Below are 20219 nucleotides of genomic sequence, written 5' to 3'. Positions count from 1 at the left end.
CCGAATATAAAACCAACTTTACCTCGGTCTCACAAGGTCAACTTCCGCCGGTGACTATTAGTGACCAATAGTGGGTCAGCTCCTCACACAATGCATGCTGGCTCCATGGAATATCCTCTTCAAAATTGCCTTCTGCAATAAATGGCTCCATTTTGGGGACGAGAGGTTCTGGAAAGGTCTACCCTCCATCCAGTCTGATGACAAACCACACCGACCACTACTGTAGTCTCAGCAGCCAAAGTATAATCAATGTGGCATTATGACTGTCATTCATACTAGAGAATCATAGCAAATAGAAAATGGGACTGCAAGCTAGTGCTGGATGTGGTAATTTGTGTTAAAGTGGCAATATGTAACTTTTTGGGTGGCCTGACCAAATTCAAAGAAATGTGAGTTATTGATGTTTTATTCTACTTGAAAGCAAGTCTAAGAAGCTGTAGATATGTTCCATGTACGCTGTTTCTATGCTTCCCGTTCTTAAGTTTTGTGTCTTACTTTCGATTTTGTACACTAGCTTCAGACAGCTGAAACAATTTTTGCTTATGGAAAATATTTCACAGCGATTTAGAAGGTACAAGATTTATCTACAGTATACTAACTTGTTTATTCACTAACTGAAATTAGGCAAACTATTAGGGTTTTAGCAACCAGGAAATGCGGAGCGATTTTCTGCATAGTGCAACTTTAAGATATGAAGCATTTCATCTTACAAAAATGTTTAGTTAATTTGGTCTTTCAGCCAATCATCTGTAACTTCCAACACGAAAAAAATAAAATAATTCTAATCATTAGAAAAATCCCTTAAATTAACCTATTTAACTTGGCAAGTCAGTTAAGAACAAATTCTTATTTACAATGATGGCCTACATGGTATTTCTAAAATTGTATTTCCATGTCTAGTCCTCAATTCCAAATCGAGGCAGTTACACAGAACATTGTTTATTTATAATTTACAACATTGCAAATTCAACTTAAAAAATATTGTTTTCCAGCGAGCCTAAAACAATGAAATGTGGATGTCCTCAGTATTTGCAATGTACTCAAAGTGTAGTCTATCATACGAAGAAGGAGAAAGCAACAGAAAGCATGAAACTTGCAGAAGCCCAAGTAATGGTCCAGTCTTGCACCTAGTGTCCATATCTGTAAGAGAGGGAAAGGAAGTGTTAGTTATTAACTGTTTGACATACACAACTCATCTACAATGAGGCAGTGGAATAATGCATTAGCACCAGTAACATGGACACATGGCTGTTGTTTTTAATCAGCCATCTATTTCCCCAAAAGGCAAGCACTGCAGCTCTGATTGACAGCAGTTTAGCTAGGACCATGGAGTAGTGTTTTGAATAAGTGTTATGAATAAAATTATGACACTCACTTCTGAAACTCCCACTCCCTGTTGTCTAGGGGGCACACCTGCCTGGTTTTCAACCAACGGGAGATACAGTGGAAATGGAATGCATGCTGGGAGAGAAGATATTATTCACATAACAGCAAACCAAGACAATAGCTGTGTTTGAATACACATAATGTATACTACATACTTAATGAGTATATACACTATTAGTTCATTTTAGTACACTAAACGAACGGTATTCTTTCAGTTGAGCGTACTCGTGCTTCGCCCGTCTACCCGGAAGTTGATGCTGTTGCTATGCAACCTCTCGCTAGCTTGTTAGCATAACAAATGACTAGCTTGACATTTTACAATTTCATGTGTGTTCGTGAATTCAATCTGGAGTGCCAGAGTGCGCTCTGGGTGTTCGTAAATCCAGAGCGTTGTCAGATTGTCCGCTCATAAATTCAGAGCGTTTCACTCTCGGAACATGTCACTGGACGCTCCGGCAGAGGAATAGGGTTGATCCGAGCATTCTGACCTCACAACGGCAGTCAAGCACACAAGCTGATTGGCAAACGGTGGCTACCTTATGAGCCATTTCCAGACACAAATGAGAGAACACCTCACTGACCATGTTACTCGCCATAGCAGAGCTGGTTAGGCTGTTTTCATGTTATCCAGAGCATTGGTGACTAAATGTGCTGCTGGCAACAATTTAATTACGCTTTTTTTTCTCTGACGTTTACTGACACCGGCCTTATATTCACCGGGTGTTGAGCGTTCGTAAATTGATCAGTTATTCTACGCTCTGGCACACTCAGAGTGCTCTGAAATAGGAGAAGATAGCCAGAATTAACAATGTCCATTGAGAACGCACAACGACTATAACACTTAGCTAAGAATTACGTGAATAATCACGTCAATAAACATTGTGCAGTTCATTAGATTATAGTTAATATACTGCCTGGCAAGATCGATGTATTAGTAGCCAACTAACGTTAGGTAACTAGTTAACATACCATTACATGCTGCTGTAATGCTATGCTGTGCCTAAGGATAGTGTAGCTAACAAATTGTCAGCCAACATTTTTTATTTCAACATTATTTAACCAGGTAGGCCAGTTGAGAACAAGTTCTCATTTACAACTGCGACCTGCCAAGATAAAGCAAAGCAGTGCAACAAAAAACAACAGAGTTACAAATGGGATAAACAAAAGTACAGTCAATAACAATAGAAAAAAATGTATATACAGTGTGCAAATGGAGTAAGGAGGTAAGGCAATAAATAGGCCATAGTAGCGAAGTAATTACAATTGAGCAAATTAACACTGGAGTGATAGATGTGCGAGTAAAAATACTGTTGTGCAAAAGAACAAAGAAAGTAAATAAAAACAATATGGGGATGAGGTAGGTAGTTGGATGGGCTAATTACGAATGGGCTTTTTACAGATGGGCTGTGTACAGATGCAGCGATCGGTGAGCTGCTCAGATAGCTGATGCTTAAAGTTAGTGAGTGAGATATAAATGTCTCCAACTTCAGCGATTTTTGCAATTCGTTCCAGTCATTGGCAGCAGAGAACTGGAAGGAAAGGCAGCCAAAGGAGGTGTTGGCTTGGGGATGACCCGTGAGATATACCTGCTGGAGCACGTGCTACAGGTGGGTGTTGTTATCGTGATCAGTGAGCTGAGATAAGGCGTGGCTTTACCTAGCAAAGACTTATAGATGACCTGGAGCCAGTGGGTCTGGCGACGAATATGTAGTGACGGCCAGCCGACGAGAGCATACAGGTCTCAGTGGTGGGTGGTATATGGGGCTTTGGTGACAAAACGGATGGCACTGTGATAGACTTCATCCAGTTTGCTGAGTAGAGTGTTGGAAGCTATTTTGTAAATGACATCACCGAAATCGAGGATAGTCAGTTTTACGAGGGTATGTTTGGCAGCGTGAGTGAAGGAGGCTTTGTTACGAAATAGGAACATGTAACGTAACTTATTTTAAAAGTCATGACTTTATTACATTGCTCAACATTTGTAATAATTAGTTAAAGCAAGGAATTTGTATATACACTCTCGGACTTCGGCTGCATATTTTCCTGCCAACTTCTTCAAATCTGAAAACGCTGTGAAGCCACGCCCATTTTCTGAAGAATTGCCTTATGGGCCAAAAAAGCACAAAAAGAGTGTCCACTGCTTGTATACTTCGTATTTTTGCAAATGTAGTACGACATCCAGGAATTATATCCATACTATGACCAATAAGTATACTACACACTCAATTTGTCACAAATAGTATGGTTAGTGGGTTAGTATGAGTATTCAAACACAGCTCAAAACATACATTCAAAAATGCTATAGTTTTAGGGTAGTTCAATATAATGCAGATTAGTTTAGATCATGCTGCTGTTCTTTCAATACTCTCACACTGAACTTTACAATCTAACTGATCAGGATGTATGCAAAATATACAAAAGCAAATAAGTCTGACTCACATTGCAGACTCCCCAGGCTACGGTGCACTCCTCTGATGTGGCAGAGGCCTGGTTAGCCTGGCACTCTATGCCTATGGAGGACAAGAGAAATGTGTAACACACACCTTTATTAACCCAGTTGTCAAATACTGTTAATGGCATACTCACAGAGATCCATAATGTGATTCCTACAGATGGCACAGTTGTCCACCACAATGTCCCAGGCCCAAAGTGCCACTGCATTCCACTGTAAAGAAGAAGAGTCATATGAAATTATGATCATATTTTTAAACATTAAACATTTAAAATCACTGGCAGTTAGTATTTGCTTGATACTGATGTTGTTTCAAATATGTATTAAAAAAGGAGCCTATTGTTATTCAAAATTTATTCATGTTAATCTGGTGTCAGGAGACATTTAGTCATTCGAATCACTATTGCATTTGATCAGACTTCAGACAAGTTAGGTCTGTTTCACTATCCACATTGATCACAAACAAGGCCAGGGTGAAAATGTTAGTGTTTGATATATCATTTTTCACTCATTCAGCGTCAATACATAGACAACCTCACAAGTGCAACTGGGCCCTGACATTTTAGCAAGCTAACAAGGAAGCTAACGTTAGCCAGTTGAGCAAATTAGCTAGTCATTGATTTCGTATAATGCCAATGCATCTAACGCTGAACCTAGTAGTGGTTGGCTAGCTACTATTACCACAAACAGTGAGATTAGTTAACTGATTAGGTAGCGATCAGCCCTACAAGTGAAACGCAAACTCACACCCCAAAATTAGATACAGCCAAACAGGGACTCCGTCTAGTTACAGCTAGCTCGCGAGCTAGCAAGTTATGCTTACAAATCGCGCGAAGATTGTACCCAAACCCGTATTAAGCCTATGATAATATCGAACCTTACAGTATGTCTAAAATTTAGCTATGATTTATTTTTAAAAGAAATACCTTCTTCACTTCAAAACGTTTCTTACTTGCTCCACTATTCGTGGCGCTTGGGGTATCAACATCCATCGCTGCCGCCATGTTGACTGTCGAACTTTCGTGTGAACAGAGATATTAGAGAAAGGAGGAGATAGACATCCTATTGGGATATGAATAGAATGACGTAACACTCCACCCAGCAGAATGTCGACCAGTCGTGCTGACGTTGTCATGCTGCGTCACACAGTTGCTAAATTAATCGTCACGCAATCTCTTCTCAAAAACGGGGTACAATGTCGCGTTCAAAACAACCTCGGAACTCGGAAAAAACGAGCTCGACTCGAAAAATCCAACTCGGAATTCCAACTCGGGAACCTTTCTAGAGCTACGAATTTCCGACCTGAAGATCCCTGACGCCATGATTTGGCTTCGTATTTTTCCAAGTTCCAGTTGTTTTGAACATGGCATGGGGAAGTCGGAAAAATACGAGGTCAAATCATGACGTCAGTGATCTTCAGGTCGGAAAGTTGGAGCTCTAGAAAGAGGCCCGAGTGAAAGTTGGATTACTATTGAAATAGATTTTTCCCAGTCTGAGTTCGTTTTTTCCGAGTTCCCAATTTCTTTAAAAGCACTGAATTCTGAGATTACCGAGTTCCAATTGTTTTGAACGGGGCAAGAGGCCCGAGTTCCCGAGTTGGAATGCCTCGTTCAAAACAACTGGGAACTGGAAACATCTGACTTGCAACTTCAGTGCGTTCAAGACAACTGGGAACTCGGAAAAAACTAACTCCAACTACGGAAAATAATTCTGAACGGTCATCCAACTCGGGATTCCAAGAGAAATGGTCGCCTCCCTTCAGGTCCTTAGAAAACTATGCAGTTATTTGTTTTTTTATGCACTGTTTCTTACATTGTTAGCCCAGAAAATCTCAGGTGTTATTACATACAGCCGGGAAGCACTATTGGATATAAAAGTGATGTCAATTTATCATCATTACGACCAGGAATACGTCTTTCCCGAAGCGGATCCTTTGTTCAGACCTCCACTCTGGACATGTGATCTTATCCCAGAGGCAGACCCAAAACAACGCAGTCGCCGCAGGAGAAGCAGACGGAGAGGCCTACTGGTCAGACTCAGAAGGCCTACTGGTCAGACTCGCCAATGTCCAATCTCTAGATAACAAGGTGAATGAAATTAGGGCACGAGTTGCCTTCCAGAGAGACATCAGAGATTGTAACATTCTCTGTTTCACGGAAACATGGCTCAATCGAGATATGTTGTCAGAGTCAGTACAGGCACCCGGTTTCTTCATGCAATCGCGCCGACAGAAACAAACATCTCTCTGGTAAGAAGAAGGGCAGGGGTGTATGCCTTATGAATAACGACTCATGGTGTAATTACAACAACATACAGGAACTCAATTCCTTTTGTTCACCTGATTTAGAATTCCTTACAATCAAATGCCGACCGCATTATCTTCCAAGAGAATTCTCTTCGATTATAGTCACAGCCGTGTATATCCCCCCCAAGCAGATACCACGTTGGCCCTGAAAGAACCTCGTTGGACTGTTTGTAAACTGGAAACCATACATCATGAGGCTGCATTTATGGTAGCTGGGGATTTTAACAAAGCAAACCTAAGATAAATACTTGCGAAATTATATCAGCATAACGAATGCGGACACGAGCTGGCTGAATTCTGGATCATTGCTACTCGAACTTCCGCGCCTTGCCTTTGGTAAATCTGACCATGAATCCATTTTGTTGCTCCCAGCCTATAGACAGACACTAAAACAGGAAACGCCCGTGCTCAGGTCAATTGAACACTGGTCAGACCAATCGGATTCCACGCTTCAAGATTGCTTCGATCACGTGGACTGGGATAGGTTCCAGACAGCCTCAGATAACAACATTGATGTATACGCTGACTCGGTGAGCGAGTTTATTAGCAAGTGCATCGGAGATGTCGTACCCGCTGTGACTATTAAAACCTTCCCTAACCAGAAACCGTGGATTAATGGCAGGATTCACGCAAAACTGATCATGGCAAGGCGACCGGAAATGACCAAATACAAACAGTGCAGCTATTCCCTCCGCAAGGCAATCAAACAAGCAAAGCATCAGTAAAGAGACAAAGTAGAGTTGTAATTCAACGGCTCAAACACAGGTGTATGTGGCAGGTGTAACTGATGTGAAATGGCTAGCTAGTTAGCGGTGGTGCGCGCTAATAGCGTTTCAACCGGTGACGTCACTCGCTCTGTGACCTTAAGTAGTTGTTCCCCTTGCGCTGCAAGGGCCGCGGCTTTTGTGGCATGATGGGTAACGATGCTTCGTGGGGTGTCAGTTGTTGATGTGCGCAGAGGGTCCCTGGTTCGAGCCCAGGTTGGGGCGAGGAGAGGGACGGAAGCTATACTGTTACATTGATCCTGTTGACCCGGATCACTGGTTGCTGCGGAAAAAGGAGGAGGTCAAAAGGGGGATGAGTATAACCAATGTGAAATGGCTAGCTAGTTAGCGGTGGTGCGCGCTAATAGCGTTTCAATCGGTGACGTCACTCGCTCTGCGACCTTAAGTAGTTGTTCCCCTTGCGCTGCAAGGGCCGTGGCTTTTGTGGCACGATGGGTAACGATGCTTCGTGGGTGTCAGTTGTTGATGTGCGAAGAGGGTCCCTGGTTCGAGCCCAGGTTGGGGCGAGGAGAGGGACAGAAGCTATACTGTTACACAGGGTCTACAGTCAGTCACGGATTACAAAAGAAAACCAGCCTCGTTGCGGAAATCGACGTCTTACTCCCAGACAAATTAAACAATTTCTTTGCCCACTTTTAGAACAATACAGTGCCACTGACACGGCCCGCTGCCAAAGCCTATGGGCTCTCCTTCTCCGTGGCCAACGTGAGTAAGACATTTAAATCTGTTTACCGATGCTTGGCTGCTGGCCCAGACGGCATCCCTAGCCGCGTCCTCAGAGCATGCACAGACCAGCTGGCTGGTGTGTTGATGGACATATTCAACCAATCCCTATCCCAGTCTGTTGTCCCCAGATGCTTCAAGGTGGCCACCATTGTTCCAGTTCCCAAGAAAGCTAAGGTAACTGAACTAAATGACCATCGCCCCATTGCACTCACTTCTGTCATCATGAAGTGCTTTGAGAGACTAGTCAAGGATCATATCACCTCCACCCTACCTGATACCCTAGACCCACTCCAATTTGCTTACCGCCCCAATAGGTCCACTGACGATGCAATCGCCATCACACTGCACACTTCCCTATCCCATCTGGACAAGAGGAATACCAGACCCTGGGTCTCGACCACGCCCTGTGCAACTGGGTCCTGGAATTTCTGACGGGCCGCCCCCAGGTGGTGAAGATAGGAAACAACTTCTCCACCACGCTGATCCTCAACACTGGGGCCCCACAAGGGTGCGTTCTCAGCCCTCTCCTGTACTCCCTGTTCACTCATGACTGCGTGGCCATACACGCCTCCAACTCAATCATCAAGTTTGCAGACGACACTACAGTGGTAGGCCTGATTACCAACAACGACGAGACGGTTTACAGGGAGGAGGTGAGGGCCCTCGGAGTGTGGTGTGAGGAAAATAACCTCTCACTCAACATCAATAAAACAAAGGAGATGACCGTGGACTACAGGAAACAGCAGAGGGAGCACCCCCCCATCCACATCGACGGAACAGTACTGGAGAAGGTGGAAAGTTTTAAGTTCCTCGGTGTACACATCACGGACAAACTGAAATGGTCCACCCACACAGACAGCGTGGTGAAGAAGGCGCAACAGCGCCTCTTCAACCTCAGGAGGCTGAATAAATTTGGCTTGTCACCTAAAACACTCACAAACTTTTACAGATGCACAATCGAGAGCATCCTGTCGGGCTTTATCACTGCCTGGTACGGTAATTGCACTGCCCCCAACCACAAGGCTCCCCAGAGGGTGGTGCGGTCTTGCACAACGCATCACCGGGGGCAAACTATCAGCACTCCAGGACACCTACAGCACCCGATGTCACAGGAAGGCCAAAAAGATGATAAAGGACAACAACCACCCGAGCCACTGCCTGTTCACCCCGCTATCATCCAGAAGGCGAGGTCAGTACAGGTGCATCAAAGCTGGGACCGATAGACTTAAAAATAGCTTCTATCTCAAGGCCATCAGACTCTCAAACAGCCATCAGTAACATAGAGAGGCTGCTGCCTTCATACAGACTCAAATGTCTGACCACTTAAATAAATTGACTTAATAAAGGTATCACTAGTCACTTTAAATAATGCCACTTTAATAATGTTTACATTTCCTACATTACTCATCTCATATGTATATACTATATTCTATACCATCTACTGCATCTTGCCTATGCCGCAAGCCATCGCTCATCCATATATTTATAAGTACATATTCTATTGAACCCTTTACATTTGTGTGTATAATGTAGTTGTTGTGAATTTGTTAGATTACTTGTTAGATATTACTGCATAGTCGGAACAAGAAGCACAAGCATTTCGCTACACTCGCATTAACATCTGCTAACCATGTGTATGTGGCCAATAAAAATTTGATTTGATTTGAGGAAATTCAGGGATCTTTCTAGAGCTCCGACAGTACGACGTGGAAATTTCGGAAAATATTTGTAATGTTGTACTTCTTGTTGACGAAATTCATGCTAATGTTTTCTTTTTTTTTAGCTTTCGCCCAATTAGCGTCTATTCACTTCTTGAAGAACTCTCCTTGTCCAAGAATCGCCCAGAATGCACCATGCAACCCATTGACGACATTTCAACTAGATAGTTCAGCCACAATGTCATAATTGATTATATCGTAAAAAGTCGTGAAAACAAAAAAAAACGTTTTTTGGTCTTAATTCAAATTTTGGGTGATGACCAAATTAACAGTGAAATGCAGATATAGATCTGTAATTCTCATTTGAAAGCAAGTCTAAGAAGCGGTAGATCATCAGATAGAACAATGAGCCAGATATTTCACCGGATGTACAAATGTGAAGCAACCGGTTGGCATTTCCACTCACTAGCAAATATGATGATAAGAGGAAGCCTAGTGGCCGGCAGTGGGAGAAGACGGTGCGAGATGGATTTTGGCCGACATTCTTATAATTTTCTCATAGATTCAACATTTGATCTCAATACAGTTTTTTGTTTACAAAACTAGAATATTTTACAAACAGAGTGGACTAAGTTTTGTAGACTTTACTTTGCCAAAGTAAAAAAAAAAAAAATAGTGTTCTTCAGAAGGAGTGCAAAGGCGAATTGAGTTATTCCACACACGTACTTCAAAGAGTAGGCGTTCCTTAACGGAAATATGCAAAAAAATGCTAATAGGATCTCACTAGCTCGTTCTTGGCTTTGCCCATCATGTTGCTTGTTCTGCCCTCTATGATTAATTTGCTACCATTGGAAACGACCAGCAGTCGTCTATCTTGAGTAGATCTGTTCTATGTGTGTTATTTCTATGCTTCCCGTTCATAAGTTTTGTTTTTGCATCTTTTACTTTTGCACACCAGCTTCAAACAGCTGAAAATACTATATTTGAATTTTAGAAACCAAGAAATTGCGATTTATTTTCTTATTGCACCTTTAAGAAGATACATTTTAGAAATAGGTGGGGTTTAAAATCAAATCAAATGTTATTTGTCACATGCGCTGAATACAACAGGTATTACCTGTACCTTACAGTGAAATGCTTACTTACAAGCCCTTAACCAATAATGTTTTAAGAAGTTAAGAAAAAAAAAGTGTTCAGTAAAAAACAGATAAGTAAAAAATAGAAAATAAAAGTAACAAATAATTAAACAGCAGCAGTAAAATAACAATAGTGAGGCTATATACAGGGGGTACCAGTACAGAGTCAATGTGCAGGGGCACCGGTTAGTCGAGGTAATTGAGGTAATATGTACATGTAGGTAGAGTTAAAGTGACTATGCATAGATAATAACCAGAGTTGCAGCAGCGTAAAAGAGGGGTCTGGGTAGCCCTTCGATTAGCTGTTCATGAGTATTATGGCTTGGGGGTTGAAGCTGTTATGAAGCCTTTTGGACCTAGACTTGGCGCTCCGGTACCGCTTGCCGTGCATTAGCAGAGAAAACAGTCCATGACTAGGGTGGCTGTAGTCTTTGACAATTTTTAGGGCTTCCTCTGAAACCGCCTGGTATAGGATGGCTCGAAGCTTGGCCCCGGTGATGTACTGGGCCCGTACGCACTACCCTCTGTAGTGCCTTGCAGTCGGGGGCCGAGCAGTTGCCATACCAGGCAGTGATGCAACCAGTCAGGATGCTCTCGATGGTGCGCCTGTAGAACCTTTTGAGGATCTGAGGACCCATACCAAATCTTTTCAGTCTCCTGAGGGGGAATAGGGTTTGTCGTGCCCTCTTCACGACTCTTAGTGTGTTTGTACCATGATAGTTTGTTGGTGATGTGGACACCAAGGAACTTGAAGCTCTCAACCTGCTACACTGCAGTCTTGTCGATTGAGAATTGGGGCATGCTCGGTCCTCCTTTTCCTGTAGTCCACAATCATCTCCTTTGTCTTGATCACGTTGAGGGAGAGTTTGTTGTCCCGGCACCACACGGCCAGGTCTCTGACCTCCTCCCAATAGGAGTACTTTGTGGCTGTGGTAACTACTGATGACGCATGGGCAATGTACACAATGGGCATTAATAGTGGTGCTTTCAAGGCAACTAGGAACTCAGAAAAAAAACAAGGTAAAATCATGACAGTGATTTTCAGGTAAGAAAGTCAATTTTCTTTTTTTTATTTAACTAGGCAAGTCAGTTAAGAACAAATTCTTATTTACAATGACATCCTACCCCAGCCAAACCCAGACGATGCTGGGCCAATTGTGCTCCGCCCTATGGGACTCCCAATCACGGCCGGATGTGATACAGCCTGGTTCTAGAAAGATGCCAGAGTTTCTGACTTGGAATTCCGAATTGGATGACCGTTCAAAACAATTTTCCCAGTTGGATCTCGTTTTTCTCCAAATTTCCGAGTTCCCAGTTGTTTTGAACGCAGCATACAATTCCAATGGACTTTCCCATCTCGTCAAAAGTATCTCTTAACAGTGACCAAGGTTCTGTCCATGCAGGCCCACTCTATGAGAAGATTAGTATCAGCAAAAGAGCAGAGAAGGTAAAAAGTCAGGTTCTACCAATATTTGATTCAGATCGCTGGATTCAGAGTGCTGGAGTCCAGAGTGCTAACCCTTACACCATAGGCCTGTTCTGGCACCTGGTGGCAGTCGATGAGCTCTGCAAACAGAGATAGTGCCAGTGCAAATAGAGATTGTGCCAGATGATATTTTACAGTCTAAATGTAAAATGCAACAAACTACAACAGCCATAGACTGTAAAAATGGACAGAGGCAACTGCACACAAGATACCAAGCACTAATGAGATTGCACCTGGGATACCTTTACCACAAGACAGTACCACTGACTGGCACATACATGTATTGCATGGAGCCGCATTACATAAAATACTTTGATGGCGTACTTACCCAGAATTGTTATGTAGAGGATCAGATAAAGCATGCAATAGACCAATCCTTGCACACCTCTGTCAGGAACATGAAAATCAAACAAAACTGTTAGACACTGATTTAGTGTTGTAGGAGATTTAATGAGCAAGAAGCCAATGTGCATGGATTTACATGCATCTAAGGGTTATGCAACAGCTGAAAATGCAGCAACCTTATGTTACATATATTCAGCCTTGTTCTTCATTTGCACAAAGGGTAAATATGAAATGTATATGAAACATAACATTGTATGTGTAATAGAAAAGTTGGTCGAACTAGAGCAGAAAAATCTTATTGCATCAAGTGACACTTGGTGGATATATATGGTACTGCAAATAGGGCTTTGGGTCTCTTGAATCCCGACTCTTCCGAAACCCTGACTTCATAAGATTCTAAAATGGACTGAAAATCAATCAGAAAATGAACTGTTGCTTTTTGTTCTATGTTGCTCTGTCTGTATGCTACATCTTTCTTGTCCTATGTTGCTCTGTCTGTATGCTATGTCTTGCTTGTCCTATGTTGCTCTGTGTGTGCTCACTGCTCAATGATTGTCTATATTGTAATTGTTTTTAATAACCTGCCCAGGGACTGGGGTTGAAAATTAGCCGGCTGGCTAAACCAGCACTTTTACTGAAACGTTGATTAATGTGCACTGTCCCTGTAAAAATAAAATAAACTCAAACTCAAACTTGCAGACTCACAAATAAAATTTAAAAAACACATTTCTGCATGCTCAAATTACTTTCAGTGAGGTGAGATGAAATAGCACTTGTCCGTTTTGTGCATATAGAGTTCTGTCCAAGCAGTAGACTTACAGCCATTTACATCACTGATTTCCTACTTTTTATTAGTCTTCTTGTTTTTTTTGGATGCTGGTGCCTTAGGGTTCTTCAGATGCTTGGCTTTGGGCTTGGTTGGCATGGGTTTAGCCTTTCCTGGCTTGGCTTTTGCCATGGTCACCTTGAGGAGTGTGGGTTTGGGTTTTATTGATTTTGTGTCCTTGAATCCTTTGAGGGTCTTGCCAGGAGAAGCACTCTCCCCTGGACAGCTCTTAAAGACATGGACATCCCTCACACTTTGGCCCCGGAACTCAGGAGGGTGACCACAGGTGGCTGTCATCTTTAGACTCACATTCTCCATCCACCTGCGCAGAGAGAGAGGACGCAAATTAGTTAGAGCCTGACGGTTAGCAGAGTTAAATCATTTGTGTGTACCTCTCCCTGACCCAGTCTGTAATACCTACATGTTTCAAGCAGACAACTATAGTCCCTATGCCAAAGAACGCAAAGGTAACCTGTCTAAATTACCATCGTCCCGTAGCACTCTTGCTTTGAAAAGCTGGTCATGGTTCACATCAACACCATCATCCCAGACACCCTGGACCAACTCTAATTCACATACTGCCCCAACAGATCCACAGATGACGCAATCTCTATTGCACTCCACACTTCCGTCTCCCACCTGGACAAGAGGAACACCTATGTGAGAATGCTGTTGATCGACTACAGCTCAGCGTTCAACACCATAGTGCCCTCCAAGCTCATAACTAAGCTCAGGACCCTGGGACTGAACACCTCCCTCTGCAACTGGATACCTGATGGGCCGCCCCCAGTTGGTGAGGATAGGCAACAACACATCCGAAACACTGACCCTCAACACAGGGGCTCCTCAGGGGTGAGTGCTTAGTCCCCTCCTGTACTCCCTGTTCACCCACGACTGCGTGGCTGCGCACGACTCCAACACCATCATTAAGTTTGCTGACGACACAACGGTGGTTGGCCTGATCACCAACGATGAGACAGCCTATAAGGAGGAGGTCAGAGACCTGGCAGTGTGGTGCCAGGATAACAACCTCTCCCTCAATGTGAGCAAGACAAAGGAGCTGGTCGTGGACTACAAGAAAAGGAGGGCCGAGCACACACCCATCCACGTTGACCGGGCTGTAGTGGAGTGGGTTGAGAGCTTCAAGTTCCTCGGTGTCCACATCACTAAGGAATTAACATGGTCCACTCACACCAACACAGTTGTGACGAAGGGACGACCATGCCTCTTCCCCCTCAGGAGGATGAAAAGATGTGGCATGGACCCTCAGATCCTCAAAAGGTTCTAAAGCTGCACCATTGAGAGCATCTTGACTGGCTGCATCATCGCTTGCTATGGCAACTGCTTGGAATCCGACTGCAAGGCACCACATTTTTTTAATTTATCAGACATTTTAAAATGTAGATGTTCCAAAGGCATGCATCAGCCGCTTATATGCAGCTTGTGTGAATGGAGGCCTGGAGATGCTAAACGTGTTTATGTTAATTAACGGTAAATTACAGTGAGAGCGAGTCTTTTGCTTGACAATAACCGGCTCACAACCCCCAAGCCATAAGACTGTTAAACAAGACTGCTAAATAGCTAATGAAATCGTTACTCGGATTACCTGCATTTACCCTGTTTTGCACCAACTCTCTTGAACTGACTCTATGGACACACATTGTATTCTACCTACACACTCACACATAGTTACACTGACATCGCAACACGCACATAATACGCGCACACATCACTCTCACATGTGGACCCCAGGAAGATTAGCTAGCGTTACAGCGTTAGCTAATGGGGATCCTAATAAAAAATAAAAAATAACCACATACGCTGCTGCTACTACCCCTATCTATATGTACATAGCTACCTCAATTACCTCGTACCACTGCACATCGACTCGGTACTGGTTCTCCCTGTATATAGCCATGTTACTTTTACTCGTTATTGTTATTTGTTAGTCACTGTGTATTTTCTCTTCGTGTCACTATTTCTATTTAAAAATATAGATATTTTTAACTTAACTCTGCAATGTTGGAGAAGGACCCGTAAGTAAGCATTTCACTGTTAATCTACACCTGTTGTTTACGAAGCATGTGACAAATACAATGTTGATTTAATTTATGTGCATGCATGTGCATGACTCCCTTGCACAGCAGAATCCACAAACTGGTCATTCACAAAGCAGTGGACTACTGACCTGCGGAGTGGCAGCAGGGTGCAATCACATAGCAGGGGGTTGTGGGCCAGGTTGATGACCTCCAGCCCAGTGAGTGGGCTCAGGTCAGGCAGCTCCTCCAGCTGGTTCCCCCCAAGAGACAGAGTGGTCAGCCCAGAGCCTAGCCCCGCCAGGGAGTCTCTGGACATCTATGGAGGGAATAGAAACAACCACTCAGAAAGTGAATTCTTCATAGAAATTAATGGGCAGTTTTTCATTGATAACTTGAAATGGTATTGACCCCAATTCTGCAGATAGAGATCATTTTTCAACGTAAACCTGGCAAAATACATCTCTTTATCTATCTTACCTTCTCCAGACCCATGTCATCCATATACAGCTGCTTCAGGCTCTTGGACACAGGAAGGAACGCCTTTGGTCCGACCCAGCGAATGGAATTTCCAGAAAGGTAGAGCTCGGTCAAACTGGAGGCCTTGGACAGCCCGTCGGTAGGCACCTCAGCAAGCTGATTGGACCCCAGGTGAAGAGTATCTAGGTGGGCGGAGTTGAGAGCGCCGGGGGCTATAGTGGCTATGGTGTTATTGGTCAGGTAGAGTCCTCTCAGCTTGGGGACTGAGGAGAGCTGGCCTGCCCACTCCAGCTTAACGATAGTGTTCCGCTCCAGGTGGAGCACAAGCAGGCTGGGCAGGGGGGCCAGGGCAGCTCCAGGGAACATGGCCAGCTGGTTCCCTTCTAGGTGGAGGTAGGTGAGCTCAGGGGCCCCAGTGAAAGTCTCTGAGCCCAGGGAGGTGAGGTCATTGTCAGACAGGTAGAGGTAGACCAGTCCCTTCATGCCCCGGAAGGCACTGCCTTCGATCTCACGGACCTTGCAGTGCTCCAGATGCAGAGAGACCACTTGGTCTGTGCCGGGGAAACTGTTGCGAGGGATGTAATGGAAGTGATTGCTGCGCAGGTCCAGGAGCTGGGTATTAGAGGGGAAGCCGTAGGGGACTTTGGTGTGACCACGATTCTCACATGTGGCGTGCTGAGCCTTCACCTAAGCAGGGGACAGAGAGAGGGAGATGGGTTCAGAGGGACATTTCCAAACAAGAATTGTAGAGCAGTTTTTATATGGATGACTGAATTATCAGTCCAATTTTTCTCTGAGTATGATGGCAAGTGTGCTGTCATGGCAGCAAGTTTGAACATTATTTGTGGCACAACATTGCACCATCGCTCAGCCCCCCATACACTATCTCAGTATTAACAACAAGAGCAACTCACATCGCAGTCACAGTTATCCGGACACTTGCTCTTCTTCTTAGGCTTGGCTGTGGGCAGTGCACGCTCCCTGCTCTCCTCCTGCTCTTCAAACTCCTCCTTTATCATGTCTTCCCTGCTCCGGCAGCGCAGCTCCATAGGCCCCACTGCCTCCAGGGGCTCGTCAGAGAGGTGAGGGGGACCCGCGCAGACCCCCATCAACTTCACCTTCCCTTTCTTGGCCCACTCCTTCAGGGGCCTCAGGTAGCAGTTACAGTGGATAGGGTTTCCTGTTAGGTTGAGGCGGGCTAGCTCCATGGGGCCAGAGAGGGGCTCCAGGTAGCGCAGCTGGTTGTGGCTGAGGTCCAGGTGGGAAAGGAGGGGGGCCTGGGACATGGCTGTGTCTGAGAGGTCCTGGAGGGACATGTGGTCCAGGTAGAGGTGGGTGAGCTTCGGCATGGAGACAGTATCCTCACCCAGGTAGGTCATGGGGTTGTAACTCAGGTCCAGGCGGGTGACTTGAGCCAGTCTTAAATAAAGGAGAGAAAATGGACAGAGCATAGAAAGGTCAAGTGTCATCAAGCTTAAATACTATTGGACCAGGACACCATTGCACAATAGTGTCAGACAACTGCACAGAAAATGTAAGTTTCCCACCGGGTCATAGTCTGTGTGGGGAAGAACTGCAGCTCATTGTGGTCGAGGCTGAGGCGTGTGAGGGTGAAGAGGCCAGCGAAGGCCTCCATGGCCAGGTTGTTGAGGGAGTTGCGACTGAGACGCAGCCACTTGATGTTGTGTAGGCCCTGGAAGGCCATGTTGGGGATGTACACCAGCTGGTTATGTGTGAGGGACAGCATGTTGAGGAAGCCCAGCTGAGTGAAGGACCCTGGCTGGATCTCCTCAACACGGTTATGGTCCAACGTCAGCTTCTTTAGGGATGACAGGCCGTCAAAAGACTCCTGTTGGATGGAGAGAGAGGGAGAGTTAGGAAACAGGCATGATGCATGTGACATTAAACGGCTCAGAAAAGTTGGTGGATGGGAGTATGGCCTTTGTGCAAGAAGTGACAGCTTTGTGTACAACATAACTTGCACCTGAAAGGTACCGTGTAGGTATCATTGTTACTAGAAGATTCTACGTCAATCTGATCTGGTGCTTCCCTCACCAAAACTGACATTTATTTGTTTACCCCATGTCCCCGGTGACTGTGCCAGCCGCTACCTCACCTGGTAAAGAATCTCAATGTTGTTGTTGGCCAGGTTGAGGGAGACCAGGCGGCCCAGGGTGCGGAAGGCCCCCTCACGCACCGCCCTGATGTTACACCGCTGCAGGGTGAGGTGCGTGAGGTGCGGGATGTGCAGGAACGCATGGGTCGGCAGCACCTGGATATCGTTTTTACTCAGGTCCAGTTTCACTGTAATCTGAGGGAAAGGAAATAGGAATGAGAAATAGAAAAAGTAGGGGAGGTTTAAATATGGAAAAGGAAAAAAGAAAATGCGTGGGTGGATGAATAGCAAAATACAGCACTGCATGCATGGCACAAATGAAGGTTTAAACCATATCATCTAACTTGTAAAACATCCATCATTGATCATTTTGATTCATTGGCATCTCACCTCATCTATCGTGGGGGGAACCTGAGTCAGATTCTTGCCGATACAGGCCATTGTGAGTTTGGAGTTGTCGCAGATGCAGAACCTTGGGCACCTTCCCGCTTGAGCTGGTAAAAGTATGACCAAGAGCATCAAAACCGCAACCAGCCACCTAGAGAGGCAATCCGCAAAGGAACACATCTGTGGGGGTTTTGGGAAAAAGACAAACACAAACGGGATTTGACTGTAGGCCTAACATAATGATAGGTATGCATATTATGCACGAGCGGCTCTCAAAATACAATTTCTTACCCAATTTTTTACAGTCTCACAACTTTGAATAGATATTGTAAATACAGTGAAAATAGTACAATAGACTACTTCTTATAGCGACAATGGAACAAAAATATTCAAAGACATGGAGAATCCCGTCTCCAACTTGGAAACCTTTACGCACCGATAGGCTTTCCCTCGGGACTAAAAAAAACACTTTTCCAATGCCAGGAGGATTGTATGTATTTATTTAACGCATATTTAAAGCCTTAAAAGTTTAGTTATTGAATCTAAATATACGAATCTGGTTGTTATTCAGCAGCATTCCATAACATTTGCTATTTGATAAATATTGTAACTTTTTAGAATGTTCCTATTGTACATTTAAGATTATAAACATACCTTTATGGTTGAATTTGTCAAATTTGACATCCAATGCTTTTAGTATGTAGCCTTCCCAAATAGCTTTATAAAGTTTCCTACTCAAGGAAAAGTGTAGGTCTGTATATAATTTTTCCACTGTGGAGGATCTGCGCGCAACGGAGAATATAAGCGCTAAGGGGTTCACGTACATACTAGACTTCTACATTGCTAGAATGACTGAGAACTTGCAACAGTGAGGGGTCTCACAAACACTGCTTTGATAAATTCTTTCGTCGTGACTCCCGGACCCTGCGAAACCTAACCTCAAATGAACACCATGGCAATACATTTTCTAACAGATTAGAGGTCGAAGGTAGCCAACTGTCCCACTGGGCATAGACGTCAATTTAATGTATATTCCAAGTTGGTTAAACAACATTGATTCAACCAGTGTGCGTGTCCTACATAAAAGGAAATTAGAAAATGAATTTAACGCCAAACCTGCCAGGCTTATTCCTAAGTATGTGAATTACTCTATAAATTGACAGATTTTTATGTGTAGCTTTTAAAACCAGAGTTCAATTAACAGTAGTCTGCTTCCACAACCTGGTCTCTGAGCATTTCTTATTATTCTGTATGTAAATCAGACACTCCATTTGGTATGATATGTTACACTTCGTGTGGTATGTATTAATTTGTGGATGTCATCACCAATTTTGTATGATATGTTATACAAATTATAATTCGTATTATATGTTATGAATTTGCAAAACGTACAAGATGTAACAAATTTGCCAAATATGTATGATATGTTACGAATTCTAGCCAGGTGGCTAACATTAGCTAGCTTGCTAACATTAGCTAGGCTAGGGTTTAAGTTCAGGAATTAGGTTAAAGGGTTAAGATCAGGGGAAGGGTTAGCTAAAATGGTTAAGGTTAGGGGAAGAGTTAGTTTAAAGGGTAAGCTAACATTCTAAGTAGTTGCTAAGTAGTTACAAAGTAGCTAAAGAGTAGTAAGTAGTTGAAGTTGCTAATTAGCTAAAATTGTCCGCAATGATTTTCAAAACCTTTGGGTTGCTAGAAGTTCGCGATATACGCCCACCCATCCACCCACACCCAGACCAATCACCCTACTTTAGTTTTTGTAACCATACCAAACGTTAACATATAATACTACGTTTAGTGTTCCGGATTTACATTTACTATGTTACGTCTAGTCTATGAGACCAGGCTGGCTACCAATCTCACATCCAGTAAACTACCTACTACCCTAAGGTCACTGGAGTGCAAACTCACTGAATAAAATATATTTTTTAAACACAGCAAGCTAATGGAAAACAAATCAATAAAATGAAAGTGAATGTGTATTTCCATGTAGTTAAACTATAAATGGCTGTATCCCATTGCACCTAAAAAGCCCCTTCAAAAGTTCTGACAGGCACTCACAAAGAAGGGCTGTTTTTCTATGCTTGAGAAGAGG

The 20219-nt window shown here is 43.8% G+C and overlaps 2 protein-coding genes across 3 annotated transcripts; both read right to left on the bottom strand.

Annotated features, from left to right (window-relative positions):
• Window positions 1-876: 876 nt before the first annotated feature.
• On the bottom strand, window positions 877-4895 carry LOC100136424 (ring-box 1). Of its 2 annotated transcripts, none has more exons than NM_001123564.2 (5): window positions 4765-4870; window positions 3973-4051; window positions 3826-3896; window positions 1376-1461; window positions 877-1140 (listed from the first exon to the last, which is right to left on the bottom strand). In NM_001123564.2, the coding sequence occupies exons 1-5, from the start codon at window positions 4840-4842 to the stop codon at window positions 1128-1130; spliced, it is 327 nt and encodes a 108-aa protein (NP_001117036.2). In that variant the 5' UTR covers window positions 4843-4870; the 3' UTR covers window positions 877-1127. The 2 variants fall into 2 exon arrangements, with proteins under 2 accessions (NP_001117036.2, XP_045575384.1); XM_045719428.1 differs by having other exon boundaries at window positions 924-1140; window positions 4791-4895.
• A 7468-nt stretch (window positions 4896-12363) lies between these two features.
• Window positions 12364-19074, bottom strand: LOC106607166 (chondroadherin-like protein). The gene is made up of 8 exons (XM_014203807.2): window positions 18779-19074; window positions 18128-18304; window positions 17738-17932; window positions 17169-17470; window positions 16536-17040; window positions 15622-16308; window positions 15294-15460; window positions 12364-13427 (listed from the first exon to the last, which is right to left on the bottom strand). Exons 1-8 carry the CDS (start codon window positions 18806-18808, stop codon window positions 13121-13123), a joined length of 2370 nt encoding a protein of 789 aa, XP_014059282.1. The 5' UTR covers window positions 18809-19074; the 3' UTR covers window positions 12364-13120.
• Window positions 19075-20219: the final 1145 nt, after the last annotated feature.

Source organism: Salmo salar, chromosome ssa06, assembly GCF_905237065.1.
Source record: "Salmo salar chromosome ssa06, Ssal_v3.1, whole genome shotgun sequence".
Lineage (NCBI taxonomy): Eukaryota > Metazoa > Chordata > Actinopteri > Salmoniformes > Salmonidae > Salmo > Salmo salar.
The sequence above is the reverse complement of the archived record's forward strand: the minus strand, read 5'-3'. Positions and strand labels throughout refer to the sequence as shown.